The sequence below is a fragment of the Takifugu flavidus genome, chromosome 14 (assembly GCF_003711565.1).
Source record: "Takifugu flavidus isolate HTHZ2018 chromosome 14, ASM371156v2, whole genome shotgun sequence".
Classification (NCBI taxonomy): domain Eukaryota; kingdom Metazoa; phylum Chordata; class Actinopteri; order Tetraodontiformes; family Tetraodontidae; genus Takifugu; species Takifugu flavidus.
The window spans coordinates 9,938,174-9,956,798 of NC_079533.1; the positions used below are offsets into that span (position 1 = coordinate 9,938,174).

The window sequence follows — 18,625 nt, forward strand, 5'->3', positions numbered from 1 at the left end:
CAGCCACTTTATTTTTCACTGAACGTGTAATTGAGTGTGGATAAGCCTCTCAGATGTGCTCCTGGCCTTTCCTGGCTCCTCTGCCCCACCCCCCCAGCCCACCTATCGCAGTTAAGCCGACTGCAGAGAGACGCTTCGGCCTCGAATCGATGCATCGCGACGCCAAAAACAGCGGAAAGGGAGTGTGTAGAACAAGCTGATGATGTTTGACGCAGCAGTAAAGGTGCAGTGACAACAAATTCAGTCACGCCTGCGATATTTGAATGCACGTATGTTGGTCGACCACGGTTTTCCTGCCACTGCCAGCCTGATGGATCTGTTCTCCAGGTGCGAACAGTCCTGGTGACCTGGTTGGTTTAGTTGTTTATCTTGAACCAGTAATGTTCTGGTTCCAGCCTGCCCTGGGGAATTCATTGCGTGTGCCTTTGCAGTGAGAATCTACCAGCTGGCAGCCCAGCTCCTCCCCACAATATACTGCACCCTAACTCGTGCAAACTTATCCAATCAACATGTTCTGTTAGTGTTTGTTTATCCGGCCAGGTTTTTAAGATTTCATTTACAGAAATAAGAAGCTGGAATCTGTTTCTCTCGAGCGCTACGATGAACTCTGTGGTTTTTTGTGTCCTACTATTTCCACTCAGTTGGTATCTGACTCTGAACATCTGGCAGTGCTGCGTGAGGCCTTATCACAGCCCCGACCTTGACTCTCATCCCTGGAATTTGCTTCATTGTGCTAATGATGTGGCAGAGGAAACAGCGCGTACTCAAAACTCCCCTGAATATTCAGTGACATTAAACTGGCCCACCACCACAACAACAAAAAAACTATTAAAACAGTATAGGTGTGTTGGTAGTCTCACCTTTATCCGTGGCCACACACAGACAGGGAAGCATTCCTTCTCTCGCATACTTGCGTGAATGACAGTCTTCAACTGTTCCACTTAATTGCAGTTTATACAGCCTGAGAAAGAATGTCTGGCATTTATTGGATGAGTGTGTTTTACTGTACAAATGATTGTGTGTGTTTGGAATAGGTGCCTATCCTCGGGATGAGCAAAAATAAATGCTCTCCAGTGAGTCACGCCCACCTTTGGGAGATATTCACTTTCAGGCAGACAGCTATGTGAGAAGAGGGAGAGCATTTTTACTAAAATATTTACTTTAAATGACAAGCTTGGCGTTGCATGAAGCCTGGATTTATAACCCTAACCTGGGTCAAAAGCCACTAAAAATGCCTGGGCCAAACCTGTTTTGTATAATTCTTACAAAAATAAGCAGGCAGTGAAGATCTGTTTGCACAGAGGTTGTGGGCTGTAACTACTAGAGTGCTGCTATGTTCCTCCTTCAAAATCTGCATGAAGACCCCTCTTAACTTTTCCTTTATTTGCACAGATTATAGGTAACAAGTTCACCCTCCCGACTGAGTGTTCAGGGCTGACGAGGATCTTTAGACTCTTGAATTTCCTGGATTTGCAGTTTCGGAGAAGTTTGCAGAAAAACAAAATGCATTTTTCAAAATGTGATGGTTTTATGGTTTGGGAAGTTAAAAGTCTAATTTCTAAAATAATTTCTGCTGCTGGTTGAAGGATCTTTCTGCCACAGAAACATGAAAGTAAATAGTTGGCTATAACTCCAAATTAATGTTAGCCAAGACAGCTAATCCCCCTTAATGGACACATAAATCAGCCTTAACCCTTAAATAAACCAGGCATAACAGCAAATAGTGTTGATCTGTGTCAAAGTTCTAAAGGAGAATTCTGCGAACATCCAAAGCCGTGGACCCGGAGCGTCCTCCTACCCTGCTCTCAGCGTGTCCTTGCAGTTAATTATGCCGCTGTATTCGGAAAATTTGGTTAAGTATGTTTGTGCATTTTTATGTAACCATTGGTTAGAGTCAATTATATAATTATGCTCTCTGCGCTCTTCCAGACCTTTTAATGTCAAACTAAATCCACATTACTCAGAACTGGATCTCAGAAGATGGGATTTACAGGGTACTTTTTCTTTTTTGCTGACGTTTCTGTGTAATTAGTTGTGCTTAAAATACCAAAGGTAGCACAGTGATGCACAGGAAAGTTGCGTAACATCACGCGTACTCTCACACAAGCCTGTGCAGTCTAGGGTAGATTTTTGGGGTGCAGAGTTGCTTAATTTGCTTATTTTAGGGTGAAAAAGGGAGCAGAATTGGTCAGACGTCCATGTATTTTCAGGTCAAATTAATGGCACATGTCCCATCGGTCTGCCCGTTTTATGGTTTTTGCAGTACAGCATGAGGCTTCCTTGTCAGTCACGCGTGATGTCATTTCCAGGAGTGTCCTCAGGAAGCTACTGGCAATCTCCGTCGCCCCGTTAAAAAGTGTGGACTTTGATCCGCCTAGGCCACGGATCACAAAGAATCATGCAAACGACTTCCACAGACAGGAGAAAAGTAATTTCCCTAACAAGACGCTGCACACTCCTAAGCCTCCGCCTGCGTCTGTCAGCTGCCCCTGGCGCCGCAGTGCCAGTAATCCCAATTCTGCAGGTGGAGATTTCCCATTTCCACCAATATGAATCTGTCAGCTGTCAGCAGCTTCAATTGTATAACCTGTTTATTAGTGTTATGAAGTTCAAGCGATCGTTTTTCCACACTTGGCCATTACTAGAGTGGAAAAGATAATTTGATGGTGAAATGTGAGAATTCTTTCATGTATATTTCTTTGGTTCCATGTTTTAAGAGTCATTTCCTTTCACACACTGTAAATAAACAGAATATATAGTGTTGCATACTTCACAATAAAGAGGGTAGGAACTTGCAAGACTACCAATGCTGCATTAAACACACTTTTGTGCCACATAGTTGTCATATTTGACTGGAACACCATCTACCCTGATATTCAGTTCCTCCTCTTCGCCTTCCCACCTCTAATTTATTCCTATATGTGCTGTTTCCCACAATTTCCCTAAAACCTGTAAGAATGAAACACCAAATAGTTCCTTAATTGTTTCCTGCACTGTTTACTTCCCTCTTTTAGACCCCCCCAGACACACACACACAGATCTGTGGGGAACACAGACCCTCTACCCACCTCCAATTTTCTGCAATTGTGACAAAGCCAAGCGCCGTTCTCTTTTGTGTCTGCTGCTCTTCATTTCGACATCTCACTCTGGATCTTCAGGAGACAACAAGACTGCCGACGGGACGACTCAAACGTATTTGTAGGGACACAGGTGCTACAAATGACCTTTGCTGTCTGTGTGTGTACTCCATTGTGGATTCGTGGGAGTGTTTTTCGCATACTGATTGCACGCTGGCTGCTGGCCCTTTGCAGATAAAACCTGGGCTTCTGCGAGGGCCAGTTGTGGCCAGCTGATATTGCCTCTTGCTATAATGCCTCGGAGCAGAATCAGACTGTCTGGACCTTTAGGTATCTGCCCAACACAGTTAAGAAAGACGGCTGTATGTGTGGAGTGGGCAGCTTGCTTATATTGTTCTATTGTTGGTTTAAATATCCAGACACTGTGTCAAATTGAACTCATTTTAGATGATGCTCACAGCTGTTTTCTGCTCTTGTCTTTATGATATTGTTGTCACGCTTCCTTTATTTGGTTTTAAATTGCTCTCCTTCCTGCCTGGGCGCGGCTGATAATCGTTCTTGAACACAACAGGTGTTATTTCTCGCTGTTTGGTGTGAAATGATCATTTCTGCAAAACATTATTTTCAGGTTCTGAAAATGTAGCCTGTCTTTTACTTTAAATGCAGCCCATCTTTTACTTTTCTGTATTTGCTACCTTAATATTCAGGCTCCTCAGCCCAGCGATTATATTGGTGCAGACATTTTGTGCTGCCTGTGAACTTTCATCCTTGACTTTGAGTTTCAGAGCATCATCACTCCCAGTAACATTTCCTCAAGGCCTTGCTGTACTCCATTGTGCTGTAAAGGTGACAATATTTAAAAAAAGAATTATGGCTATTCATCAGCATGTGCTGTCTGAGCATCGTGAATGTAAGCACATTAGCATATCTGAAGCACACCTCAAGACCTTGGTGGAGCGTTTGGCAGAACAGGGGTAATTGCAAATCTTTTGTACAGTCCCACCTTTTGTCACTGTTGGCATTCTTAGAATTTTAGTTAGCATAGCTGATTGATGGCATTAAAGGTAAAACAAGACAAAGAAAGTAATTGGAAGAGATAAATTAGCCGAGGCAGCAGGAGGGCTTATCTCAGGTTGATTGCCAAGTTAGAGGGAACATTTGGCTGCCTAAAAATGCGATGTCAGCACTTACTTTAATAACAGATGTAAAATTGGACTTATACCAACACTTTTCCATTTTTGAAGGAACTGAGACTTTGAATTTGTGCAAAAATACTACATGGCTCCTGCACATCAGTGGTTCACAGCCTTACTCACAGCATTTCCCAATGTTTGAGGTGTTAGCAATGTGGGTAAACTCTTGTCTGTGCGGGATTTATTGGCTGCAGTGGGAGTGTAGGAGCTCATCGCTCTCCAGCACAGTGGTGATTATCTGCTTTACAGGGCCATTGGCACATTAAAGTGTGGCCTGCTGGAGGCTGCACCACGTAGTGTTTGCTGTAGCTAGAAAGAGCAGGAAAGTGTTCCCAGAGCAATAAAACCGGTAAACAGTGGTGTCTGGTGTCGACGCCGTCTTTACCTCCGCTCTGTCTCCTCCCACATCTATAAAATAAGCTAATCATTTTTAAAGAAACAAGTGTTGTGTATATTGATACTGGGGTGCAGGTACTAGTTGGACAAGCAAGAGCCGGTGTTTGGATGAGGCTGGAGCTGGGTGGGAGGTGGAGAGAATGCAAGATGTATGAAGGGATTGGGGTTGTGTATGTGGTTCTTGTTAAGGGGCTCCGTTTTGTCCTCTGCCTCACAGAAACCTGTTGTTAGACAGTTATTTTGACAGGTCCAGTATGATTGGCATCCCAGCAGTGTATCTGGGATTACAGGTGATTTGGTGGTTGTTAGAGAGAGCCTGTGTGGAGGTATTGATTCATACTTCTGTGGCCGGGGCAACAATTTCAGAGCCTGGCAACCCGCCGCTGCATGTACAGCTGCGTGTACACTCCTGCAGGGGGAAGGAGACAGTAACGTCTCATGCCGAGGATAGCCGCCTTTTCTTTTGTTTGTAGACTATCCAGGCTGCTGTTTGTGGCACATGCAACCGCGCCGCTGCTGCAATTATGTGCCGATCAATGAAATTAGGGACGAAGCGGTTCTCATTTTCAGTTTTGAACCATCCAACGATTTATTTCCTTACAAAGATATGCGTTATATAAACTGTTGGGCATGATATCCTTCCACACTGTAGTGTTATTTCGTTTCGGTTGCAATGCCTGATGGGATTCCGGCTGCTGAAACCAAAGCAAAACACGTTCTGAACGACATGTGATTGTGTGGTAATTATATTGTCAAACTGGATTATTGTTAATACGAGATATTTCCTCGGCAGTAATAATGCGGCATGTCGAATTCATTTAGAGCCGCTATTGTTTTCATTACTGCTTCTGGTTAAGTATTATTTGATTAATTATATTATTGCTATTTTTGGGGGTTTGAATTATTGTTTGAAGAGTGTGCTTGAAAATTAATTAGTGTTCCTTCTTCTTTTTCAGGGTCTCGTCTACGCCAGGAAGACTTCCCTCCCCGCATCGTGGAGCACCCCTCTGACCTCATTGTGTCCAAGGGGGAACCGGCCACCCTGAACTGTAAAGCAGAGGGCCGGCCAAGCCCCACGGTGGAATGGTACAAAGACGGGGAGCGTGTGGAGACGGACCGCGACAACCCCCGTTCTCACCGCATGCTGCTGCCCACCGGCTCGCTGTTCTTTTTGCGCATCGTGCACGGACGGCGGAGCAAACCGGACGATGGCAGCTACGTGTGCGTGGCCCGAAACTATCTGGGTCAGGCAATCAGCCACAATGCATCCCTGGAAGTGGCCAGTAAGTCCAGTTCTATTTGTTTTCAAGCACCAGAATGTGGAAACCAACTGAGCATGTGACGAGAAGCCATGGAAGAAGATGTCCATGAAATCGGGGAGTTTTCTAGTTACAGCCAAACCTACAGTTTTTTCAGAGGAACGAATCTCGCACAAAATATCTAATCACTAATTACAGTAATCTAAAGAAAAAAAAAGCTTAATTTAAAACACTGGCTTGTCACTGGTCCTCCAATGATCTTGATAATTAACAGTTATAAAACAGTAATCAATGTCATGTCTGGCTTCTTCAGTCCACTACACTTAGATACTAGTGGGCTAAATGGGCTATAGTGATCCTCACAACAGACACCTCTACACAATAACAGAGTCCCTAGTTAGTGCACAGTCCCTAGACGTCGTTTAGGACACAGGGTCTCCTGTGGCCAATCAAGTCAAGACACTTGTTGTGTGTTTCGGGCTGTGAATATGCAAAAATGTGCTCTCATGTTTGACAAAAAAAAAAAAAAGGTCGATACTGACAGACACTACTGTCCAATTATGAAAGTATGGTCTTGCACTGATGCAACAGCTTTCCACCACGGTGACTGAAATGCAAACACAGCCCAGACAAATCCCAAATGCTGATGTGTCCAGATGTATTAGAAGTGCTGACGCGCGCGAATAGTTTGCGCGGACAGCTGCACATTTTAATGATCACCGTACGTTTTTATTTTTGTTTGTCCATGAAAAGTTTAAAAGATGTTTTTGGATGCGCACATGATATTTACGCCTGAGAGCAAATACCTCTAAATATGCCCCTTTTGTTTTCCCAACGTGGGTCATTTTATTTGCACAAAGCAGCTGAGAGATCACAATGTCAAACACTTGTCCAGCACGCAGCAACTGTGTGTCCGCTTTTGTCCCACAGGTCAAAAGTGGTGTTGAATGTGACGGTAACAGGTGATGGGTTCCCCTCACTGCTAGTTAGGAGTGTCAAACGTGCGCTGGTCAGCATCTAAACTGGCTTTCACTGCGTCTGTCCGTAATCTCTCGGGACCCGCGGAGCAAATGTTCTTGTGTCTGGACAAACTTTGACTGCGGTGATGGAATGGAGCTTGTGGACTAGAATACAGGGGGTCAAAGGTCGGGTTTACGACCGTCGGAGGGGTAAGTGCAGATGGTCTGTGAATGCCTACAGAGCAAAGGTGTAGGAGGTCCCGAAAAAATCACCGAAATCTGGTGTAAAGTGCATCATGAGGACGAACCTCAGGTATCCTGCACAGCTCTGCCCAGCCGTGTCCCTGAGTAGAACTCTCAACTCCCTCTGGACGCGGACATTAGCAGATCTTTTCCAATAATGTTTCCCTTCTAAGTTTTCTCATTTCATCTTTTGTAGCTGCATTATGATGCAGCAGACGTCCAAACGGCATCACGTTGATGCTGGATCAGCACTCATAACGCGGAGAAGCTCATCTCTTCAGGGAGAAGACTTGCTTACTCAGCAAGCTAAACACAGAAAGGACTTGTTGAAGCTGCAAGGATAAGTTATTCCTCCCTGCTTCTTCCCTCGGAGGTCACACAGATTCATGGGTCACTCCGAGGCTGAGTAGTGAAACAGAACCGCTCTTTGCTGAATGCTGCTGAGTTGGGGAGTTTACAACAGAAGTTAGGGGGAGGGGAGGGTTGTTGGGAATGTTCTCTGTCAATGGAGTCATGTGCCGGATCATTTATGGTCACATTTATGGGGTTGTTGTTAATTTCACGTCTTTTTTTTTTACTACTTAGTGCTGGCTTTGATGTGAAGGGATATTTCAGCGCCGGAAATGGGCCGCGGTGCTCTGTTTTACTTTAAAACTAACAAAAGCTCGCCGCACACGCATGTTTTGGTTTGCTTGGTTTTAGACTGTCTTGTTTGAAAGGAGGAACCGAAAGAAGAATCTCTGGTAGACGGAACATGAAAATACATCTTGTTTGGGAAATATAGAACAGATGAGATGCGATGTTAGCCCTCCGAGGTGGTCACAAAATTGAAATATAAATAATGGCACCTTGTTCGTGATGGTCACCGCCTTACACGGCCATATTTATTATATTTGTCAAGTGAAAATGCTGCAGGCATTCAAGCAAATGCAACGAATAAGAGACAAATTAGCATAATGCGAGTCTGAACGCTCGCTGGTTTGCGATGCAGGCAGAACCAGTGTGAAGCCCAGCCATCACGCCACATTATAAACACATCTAAATGCTTTGAAAGGCCCGTGTTCTGTTCTGTAATTGAACACTTTCATCGTCTGTAAACAAATTTCAAAGTTGGCTCTCTGAACAGCTCGTGCATTATGATAGTTTCGATGTCAGCCAGCAGCGTTGGTTTTATTAAAAAGCAGGGACGGTGTGAAAAGATGAATGTAAGACATATACAACAAATTCAAATATCTGGATATGTAATTGCAAATGTAGAACTAGCATTTATTGAGGGATGTTTCCAGAGTGGGTAAAGTTGTTTGCTTTTATAAAATATACTATTACATGCCACTTGTAATGTGGGATGAATTCAGGGACCTGGCAACTGAAAGAAATAATACTCCAGCACTCAACAGGATTGTCAAAGTCATTTGATCCCATATCGACAAAGTGAACGTGAAAGCTCCAGTGGAAAATTAATTACTCTCAAATGCCCTCAACTCAATTCAAAATGATTTTTCCTGTATTATGACTTCTTCTACTGCCACTTGAGCTTCAGCGAAATGAAACAGAGATGATGACAAATGTGGAGGCGGCTGACAAGAGGCAGGCTGGCAGACGTGAAGGACAGGAGTCACAGGGAGGCGCGGGAAAGGAGGAGGGAAAGAAGATATGTCGGTTCTTCAAGGCTCACAAGTGAAACTTGTTTGCAGAAAATTGAAGTGACATGGGGGAGACAGTGACAGATGTAGCCTGGGCTGGGGCCTGAAGCGTGTCCAGGGGGCTGAAACGCACGCTGACAGACACATGTTGTGCACGCAGCCGAGTGGGGCCTTTTTCTGAACACCAAGAGATAAAATCTGGGAAAAAATGGGGTGGGGGGGAGATGACATGAAACTTATTTCCCATCCAATAAATGTCACAGACGACACTCAGCATAATATTTCTGCCTGCAGGGACCCCAGAGGTCCCTGGGAAATGAACATATGTCCTATTGACCTGAGCCACTTGATTCAATCATAAAGCGCTTTATTGAGGTGAAGCCAAAGTCACGGCCTGTGCACTCTAAAGGTTATTGGATAGCAGACCTGTTTTTAGGTCCACTAACGGCGACTTATAAATGATATTCTTAAACTAAGTGGACGACTCCATTTGCCTGAGCACATTAGGCATTAATGTAGCGATAAACTGCCTCAGCAGCTTTTGCACGGACGAGCCTGGCATCGGCTTTCTGCTTCGATTCAGATCAGCTTGTCCATGATGTGATACAATGGTCACTATTTTAAACAAATCACATCTGTTGTTGTAAAAGCAAACGTGAAATGGGTCTTTAATGTCATCTATTTAAGTCCTGATTTGGACTAACCCCCCAAAACTGACAGCAACTCTTCCCACTCTTTCATCAAAAGATGACGAGTCTCTTCGCTGTCAGAGCGTCAAAGTTGTTCCGAAGTCACTACCTCAGAGATTTGATGGTTTCCCGTAGAGGTGGGAGGAAGGTCACCCCCTCACCACTTCTCCATTTTCCCTTCCCATATTAGCATTACAATCAACAGGATCACCTCTTTGGGACTGACTTGAAGCTATTTAACAGAGCTGAACTCCCCATGACCCCCCCTCTAATGTACACACAGGCTTTAAAATAACCAATCAGCTGCTGGTTTGGACCAAGGTTACGGAATAAAGCCAGCATTTGTATATTTTTGTGACAAGGGAATCCAAACTAATGTGAATGAAAATGATTAAAACACACTTGATGAATGATAAAAACAACCCGTCAGGATGATGGACGATGCAGAGGGGCGTGTGTGGCTGCATGTGTCCCGGACATAAACTATCTAACATTTATTATTATAATTATAAGCATAAAGTATTTGATATATTTTGCTTTGAAAACAACATTTCAAAATTTTGGTGGCATATTAAGTTTTCATGAAAACCTGAATTTGTTTGAATCGTGTCCTTACACAGCTTTCAGCTTGGACAAATGTCCATGAAACTGTGCAGCAATTCAGTACAGAAAATGATTGTACCTTTACTTTATTCTTTTAGATTAGAACTATCAATGGAACTGACACAAATTAAGCTAATTTAAAAAATCCAGTTAAGGCTTTTGATTGGTGGCGAATAAAGGAGCCAAGAGGAAAAATGAGATAAAGCTGTGAAAGAAAGAAGGCAGCAAACTCAAACCTCAAACCAGGACATTTATGGCCAAATGCTTGAAAAACAGAAGACACACAATTAATATCTGACTATTCGCTTTCATACCACAAAAACAAAAAAGCTAAAGTTGTGTCTTTTGTGCACGTAGAAACCAGGAAAGAAACCATTATCCTGGGCTCATTCATACACATTCCTCTTTTTTAAAAGAAATAAACCCTTCCTGTCCCCACCGTATCCATCATTTTAAATGCATTCGCTGTTGTTTTCTTTCCCATATTTTGCAACGAGAAGCCAGTGGGTGACAGAAGATGGATTGCAGCAATCGCATGAATACATTGACTTGACAGACACATTCGTAGTAGCTCCACACTCTCTGAAGTGGATCATGGGATCCGCGCAGCCCAGTCCTACTGGGAGATTGACAGCTGAAGGTGGGACCCCTGGTCCGTCTTTCTGTCCGCTCCTCTTTGATTCTTAATCTTGTGCTGAAAACAGGTGAGTGCTGGAGACATACAAAGCAGGATCCTCTGGGGTCGGCCTCCCCCCGTGGCCTGCTCCTATCCATTAGCTAATAGCGCCTCACTTCACAGTGGCTGTCGCTGTCACTGACGGCTTCCTGTTGTTGTCACTCTGGATATACACAGTAAAGGATTCTGCGCAACATCAGAGAAGCGTGCATGAGAGGAGTCGTCCTTCTCTCCACTGAGAGTTAGAATATAAATGTTCTGCAGCCGCTAAGTCAGGTACCAGTACTTCTTTGCTTGCTCTTGTTCTTCTCCCTGTGTTTCAGTCCTGAGTTTTCCTCCCAGTTGGCCAGCGGTTAGCTCAGTCGGTGAAGCGGCGCTCTCCGGGGACAGCTGCTTTGTGTTTACAGCCCGGAGAGCAGGGTGAGCGCGCCGCAAGGATTGTCTAAACAATCTCAGCCGCTGGATTCCCCTCGGCTCAGCGTTTCCAAGAGCTGCATTTGAGCCAGGGCGTCAGGACATGGGCTTTTGCTGGCTTTCAGTGATGGGAGAAGGAAGACGAAGTACCATGGAGTCGCAGACGTTGCGTAGTGGCTTCTGGGTTTGTGGCGATAATCTCAGAATAGCAAAGTATTACAGATTGTGGCATGTATAGAAATACATGCCCATACTGGCAGTCTCTCCAGGAAGTCATAATAATGGATGTAACTAATTACCTACTTCACCAAACTTCTCCAAAACATTGACCAAAGACACTAAAAAGCAGGTCCCTGATGTTCTACACAAATGTGGGACTAATTGTTCTCCACCACTTGAGGCACTATCAATTTTGGAGACACAAACAAGTCTTTCAGTACTTTTGTATGGCCTAACCCTAACTGGAAACACAAAGAGAACAAATAACTGTGATGGAGCCTGTTGTGCCCACAATTATGGCAAGGAAAAGAATCAACAACACCCTGCAGCGTAATATTTTCTAGTTGTTTGGTTTTCTGTGGATGGGTTTCTTAATGATGTGGCTCAACGTTTATGTGTTTTGATTCAAAATAAAGCCTTTTTTTTTGTGAGCACAGTCTGAAAAAGTCAAAAACGCCGAAAAGCAAAGTGAAGCAAACAAACAAACCTTAAAATCTGGAGACACATTTCAACATTTAAAAAAAAAAAAGTGGATGGAAAACAAATGACTGACCTTCATCTCCAGCAAATTATTGAATTATACTGGCAATTAGGGCTGCCTTTCAGTCCACCTTATCTGACTTTCCTTTTACAATAGAATGATTTGTCGACAAGACGCTCAAAGATGTCTACCTTTCTGTGATAATAAGCTCACATGCAAAGCCAATTAATTGCAGATTTCTACATTACAGAGATTTAAAGCCTTATTTATCGGTTGTGTGTGGTTGTGTGTGCAAAGGCGCACACTTCTTTTTCCCCTTCTCCCTCTTTTCTGCTTATCTTTGGAGAATTACTTGCTGACAAGGGGAGAGAGAGATGTGCCACCGGGAGGGAAAAATAGCCTTGGAAAGTCAAATGAGCAAATCTGGCTGTTCCAGATAGACTTGTGTACTGTCTGCTCCCGTGCACCCCTACATGGGTGACATTAAGCACATGCTTGGGTGTGTCTTCTCTTCGATTGTGTTGCCTTACATCCCTTCAAATCATGTTGCCAACATCTTGTTTTTTGGGAGACACGTATTTAGCTTAGCGCAGTCCACCTTAGCATATTTCCCTCTTTCCCCATCCACCTGAACCTGACCGCCGTCTGTTGCGTCTCTCCCAGCCTCCGAGCAGTAATGTGCCAAGATGTGATCCATTTCCGACAAAAGACCGCGCGTGCTGTGTCAGGTTTCTCTGAAGTCATATGCATTTGTTTCCGGCATTTTGAATAGAGCAGGAGAAGCTTCCCGGAGGGCCAAATAAAAACCTGATTGCTTAGCTGTTAGCTTGGATTTTTTAACTACTGAAATTAATTACTGGCAAAAACCTCATCATCAAGCCGCTGCATGCAACAAACCCTTCACTGACATAATCCATGATGTGTCTAGGTTGCCGTATATTTTACTTGTGCATTTGTCATTGTGGAAGTATTAAAGGCTTAACACACAGTTGAGTAATCCTGTCACGGAGAGGAGAGGGATGGTTGTGTGTTTCTGCAGATATTAGCCTGATCCATCGTCTGTCCGTCACTGCATCGTCAGCCACGCCCACCCGCCGCAGTGGCGCTCAAGGTTAATTCTTCATCTCTGTAAGGTCAAAGGTTGTGCCACTTATGAATTTCAACTTCCCGTCAGCTTTCATTTGTCAGAGCTTTTTCACGACTGTTTTTTAGAGAAAGTAATGCTGATGATTGAGAAGGCAAGATTACGTGATTTAGAGGCAGACACTTCACTTTGACAGGGATAATTAATTATTCTGACCTTGAAGCTCTCACCAAGCTTCTGAATCTAGAGTTGAAACCCAAAACAGAACAGATGGAAAACAAATTCTTGTCTTCTATTTTTTGTTCATGCTTATATTAAGAAACAAAAAAGCAGGGATGAAAAAACAAGATCCTTGGCAGAGTGAATGTCAAAAAAGCCACATAGTAAAAAAGTGTATGATGGCTTTTACAGGATTTTATATTCATATGCAGAAAAACAAATCACTAATTTTTATTCCTGCTCAGTTATAAAAGAAAAATGTTTCCGTGGAATATCTAAGCCTTGTTCGTCTTGGCTTTAAGTGGCATTGTTGTGTTCTTTTGTTGTTTTGTCTGGTTTTATAGTTGGATTAATGGTTATAGGTTAGTGTGTTGCGTAGTGAGCAGTTTTACACACATTTTTGTCTGTGCTGCTCTGTAGTTGTATCATTCCGTACCTCATTTTCTTTGGGTACTTTGAGTTTAGCCAATGGATGCATAAAATATGTGGAACATTGCAATCTAGAAATACCGGAGTCTTACTTCATTGATGTTTGTGTCTTATTACACCACCGCGGTTACAATACTCAAGCTTAATGTGTCTATGTAGTGTCGTTCCCGCTGCAAACCCATCAGAACCAAAGATTCTGGCATCTCCTCTAACAGGCGTCGCATGTGGTCGTTCATAATTTGCAGCAAAATTGGGTACAGGAAGTGAGAGTAGAGAGGTTCCTCTGTGCCGAACTGAATAATGAGCTGAACACTTCCAAAGCACCACTGCTGTTCCTCTGTCGTGCTTCACTGTCAGTTCTGCATCCCCTATCTTCTGCCATTTTCCTCCTCCTCCCCCTCCTCCTCGTGGAGCATCGCTTCATCTCTCTCCTGTGGGAATACTCTGGAATGTGCAGACAGGTCTGTGATGGAGCTGCTGCTGGAGAAGCGGCTCACTAAAAGCTTTGATGTCCAGTGATGTGTTCCCCATTTTTGTCATTTACGCCCTACACAAATTGTATGTAAGTGTGCGTCTATGTGTGCAAAGTGCATCGCACGTACTGCGCGGGGTAAAACTAGGGTGTGTATCTGGGTTTTCACATTGCGTCCCCACCCCCATTTTATTTTAACATATATTTTTACATGAGGAGAAAAAAAACATTTAAATTAGAATAATTCTGAAAAATGCTCACAGCCCATTTTTCTTTGTCCTGAGCATCACCGGTGTTTTTCTGCTGCTGTAAAATTAAACGAGGGCCATTTCAGCTCTTTTCCAATTATGCTCCTGTCTGCCTGTTGAAATCATTAATATTCACCACCTCTGTGTTTATACAGTTGGCAGCCCCTGGCACACCCCAACACTTAAGTCCATTGCTTTTCACCATCAAGGTTCTTTTTTGTGGTTTTTGCTCTAATATTGGAGCCCATGTGTTTTGAAATGTGCTATACAAATGCACCATAGGGGAAATTCACAGGTAGTCAAAGGATAATATCTCCACTCCAGAATATGATGAGACAGAATGTTTCATTATACTCCTTTTCCTGCCAATAAAACCCTCCTCTTTGTTTGCCCAACCTTTCCCAGGCAGGTTTTTTTTTTCTCCCCTCTGTGGAAATCTCTCCTTATACTTCCTCCCAGACTTCCCAAGGCTATATTGCAACGATACGGCAAATCAAATAGCGGCAGCATGAGATGAGGCACCAGGAGCTGGAGAGGGTGAAACTGGGAGGTAAACGAGGAGACGCCGACCAGGGACTGCAGATAATTAAAAGGATCTTCAAAGCAATCTAACTCTTAACACTTGGACACATTCATTAACATACATATAAATGTTTTTTCTTACACACACTTATATTCTACCTTTTGATACCTTTAATTGTACATCCCAGCTATATCTCTCTGTTTCTTCCCCACTTTTGACTTTAAAGGGAATTATTTAGGCCAGGATTTAACTCATGGGATTTTATCTTAATTGAACCTGCAAATATACTAAGTGGGTTTTTCTTCCCTATAGAAAGATGTAAAAGGGTTTAGGTTTAAATATTTACCCTCGTTAAACTATATCTGTGTCTGCGGCGCCATTAAAATGAAGACTGACACTTGACCTAGCTGGCGTGCACTTTCTCCAGGGCACGTCTCACTTCTGTGCAGCGGTTGTCATGTGTGACAGGGAAACATCATGTGTGTTTTGCTGCTTGTCTGACGATTGTGTGCTGAGGTTGGAGCTGACGATCACAGCCTGCACGGACAGACAGGTGATCTGATTCCCTGACAGCTCCATAAGCCACTGGCCTGTCGCCGAGAGAACGCGTGAGCGTTGGTGTTGGAGGAAGGGAGGAAGAGGAGGCATCTGCCACCTGTTACTGTGCGCATTCAATAATTCCATCTGATCTTCAGGGAAAATCGAAGATATTAAACAGAGGAGAAATGCAACCCACCTGGTTGTGATTCCACTAAGACACAACGAAATCTTAATGAGTACACACTCGCAATATATGAGAAAATAAAACGAATTTAGATGAAATGTGTGGGATGATTTCTGTCGTAGCCTGAGGGGAGAAGCTCCTCTGTCTGTTATGGCAGATGATACTTGTGCATCCTTTGCCAGACGACAGAAGGGTGAACAGGCTGTCTGGGGTGGTGGTGGTTGTCTTTTTTTCTTTTTTTAAGCATTGTCTGGACTTTTAGCGGGTACCTCACCACCACGCCGCTTAGGCAGATGTGCACTGATGAATTTCGTTACTCATTTTCCAACATTGGGATTTACACTTCTCAGCATTGATCAGATTGATATTGCCTGTGCCACTTTTGCCCCCCCCCCCCCCCCCCCCCCCCACACACACACACACACACACACACACTCATGAAAGATTCACAGACATGTGTAAGACGGATGTTCTACGGCTGCGTGCTGTCCCTGTGGCCTCTGAGCAGAGCTGCTCATTACTGGTCCACTAAATTTGTTTGGAGCGGGTGGAGTGATTCATTGCTGGACTAATAATTGGGCTGATTGGGTGAACAGGATCCTGCAAGCTTCTCTGCTGTGCTAAACAAAAGTTAGCATGTTTTTTTTTGCTGTCTCTCTACTGTTTGCGATCGTGCTGATGTTGTCTAAGCTGTAAATTGCCACTACCACTGCTTGTCTTTTGTAATATCTACCCTTTTATCCCTGTTTTCTATATTAATTGCAAGTGCAGACCACTTTTTCTGTATTTAAAGTGCTACAAGCTACAAGAATGTGTTTAATTGACAGCTGCATGACTAGCCGAGTGTTTTTTCCTACACTAATGGCCAGCGGACACCTGCGTGTCTTGTCACTTTCTCCTCTGGGTTTGTTTGACAGCATGTGCGAGGACAGCGAGTGTAATGTAGCAACACTGTCAGTCACATGCCTAATTTTCCTGCTGTCACCTATTTTCTATCTCTGCACCTTTAAAAGTGCCAAATATCTGTAGACCAGAGGCGAACCCATGTGTTGTTGATGCCGGCATGGGTGCTTCTCTTTCAGCAGCCCTCAATTATTTTCACCACAAAATAAAAAGGAAAGGAGAGGGCCTGAGACGACACTGGCGTCTTAATTAGAGGTTTACATTCCTTTGAATCACTCGTTTCCCAATCCAATTTTTTTTACACCCAGGCGTGTCTTCATTTTTTTCATTTCACTTCTGAGCATTTTGCCATTTTCTAACATAAAGCTGAAAATGGCTCCCTCAGACAAAGGAGCCGGTCATATTTTGGTTCAGGGCTCACATATTCCTTCATCCAGCATATTTCCTTTCAAGGATTTATTCGTGTGGGTGAAATTTGGCCTTTGCTCCGACTTTCTCCACCCTCTCTATCAGCCGCAGCTCCGTTGGCATCGATTATCTCGGAGGCCGGGGTATCTGCCGTGGGCGTGTGCACGTCCTATACGTGCGTGGATCTCTCTCGCCGTCTCTTGCTCAGCTGCGTGCTGAGAAGTCAGATATCTCTGGAGGTTCTGTAAGAGAGCGGATACTGTTTCTTGCCTCACTTTGCCGCAGGGGATAGAGGGAGCGGTGCATTGTGGGGTGGTGGGTGGAGGGGAAGAAACAAGGGGGGGGGGGGGGGGTGTTCACATTTACCTTGAGATGGGGATAAAACCAGCCTGATTAAACCTTTGACTCCAGTGGTCAGAAACACTTGTGGAACACTTTGCTAATTGAATTGTGTCTTCCTGAGATGACACCCTTCCATACAGAGCAATTCTGTTGCTATTATTAAGGCTTAAATACATTCATAGTCATGCACACACTGTTGATTTGATACTCTTTTTCATTTTCTACCTCTGTTTTCGTTCCTCTGTGCTTGTGACCCTAGAACAGTGCCAGTATCAGAAACACAAGACCTTGCAACGACACATATATCAGCCAGACGTCTGTGTTAAAAAAAACAAAGGCAGTAATTTATTAATTGTGAATACACGCCTGGCGGATTTGAATGATTCCTTCCTGATTGCCTGTGTGCAGTGAGGAGCAGAAGCACAACAGCTTAGCCAGGTGACTTCTGCACCAAATTACTCCTGTGAGGGAGCGGTGCATGAAGCTTCACACTCCTGTGAACACACAGTGGGGATGTGCACTACAGTGTTTGCTCTATATACAGCCTGCCATGTTTAATAGCCCCCGCTGTCACTCGCGTGTGTTTTCTGAACAGAGCGATAGGCATATACATGCACGTTTGCCACTGGGCTTCAACAAATGCTGTTAAACTTGGGCTACCGTTGGCGAGGACCCCTACTGAGTCCAATCACAAGTTTCAGCTCTGCTACACCTCACAGTTGCCTGCCTTGTCAAGTGTTCCGAGTCCGCTTTAAAAGCGCGGTGACCACCTGCATTTCATTCAACCCCCCCGAGCCTTTGTTTTTTAAGTCTGGCCGAGGGTGTTAGGAATAAAAGCTCAATTAATTGGGACCCATGCTGCTGAACGAGCAGCTGTATGAGAATTAAGAAAACACAAAAGTCAACCACATCCCGGGAGAAGGCGTCTTGGGATGCAATGCGCATTGTGTAGCAGCATGGATACCAACACCAGAAACTGAAGTGATTAATTTTCCGCCACCTCTCTTCGACCCTGATCCCCTCCTCCTCTACATGCCTTTATTTCACAGTCTACTGTAGTCTTCCCAGATACTTCCCCTCATTTGTCATTTCTGTCTTACCCGGTTGCACTCGTTGTTGAGTCCAGTCAGAGAATGAAAGCTGGATGAACTGCACTGAGCACATTCCAGAAAAGACCTAAAATATCTTTACACTGTGTTGCATTCGAAATGACCACTTAATACACAAATCAAAATAAATCGCATTTTATTTTGTTGGTAAATGGAAAAATAAAGGCAAACTCAGAAGCTAAAAAACCCCATTACCGTATCATACCACTTTTCTGAGGCCCAACACATCATTGATGTCTCCATTAGGTCCGTGCGTTGTGGGTATTATTGGACAGGAATTAGGAAATTGCACCATCCATTCAGATCGTAGAT

General features: G+C 43.9%; 1 protein-coding gene across 5 annotated transcripts in view; it reads left to right on the top strand.

Moving 5' to 3' along the window:
• LOC130537316 (roundabout homolog 1-like) overlaps positions 1 to 18,625 on the top strand; it is a 68,680-nt gene that overhangs the window by 16,649 nt on the left and 33,406 nt on the right. For 4 of the 5 annotated variants that reach the window (XM_057054012.1, XM_057054013.1, XM_057054015.1 and 1 more), the window contains one exon: positions 5,623 to 5,949. In XM_057054012.1, the coding sequence (XP_056909992.1) occupies positions 5,623 to 5,949 (327 nt within the window). Of the gene's footprint in view, positions 1 to 5,622; positions 5,950 to 10,576; positions 11,015 to 18,625 lie in introns of those variants that run through there. The other variant, XM_057054016.1, reaches the window with a different exon arrangement.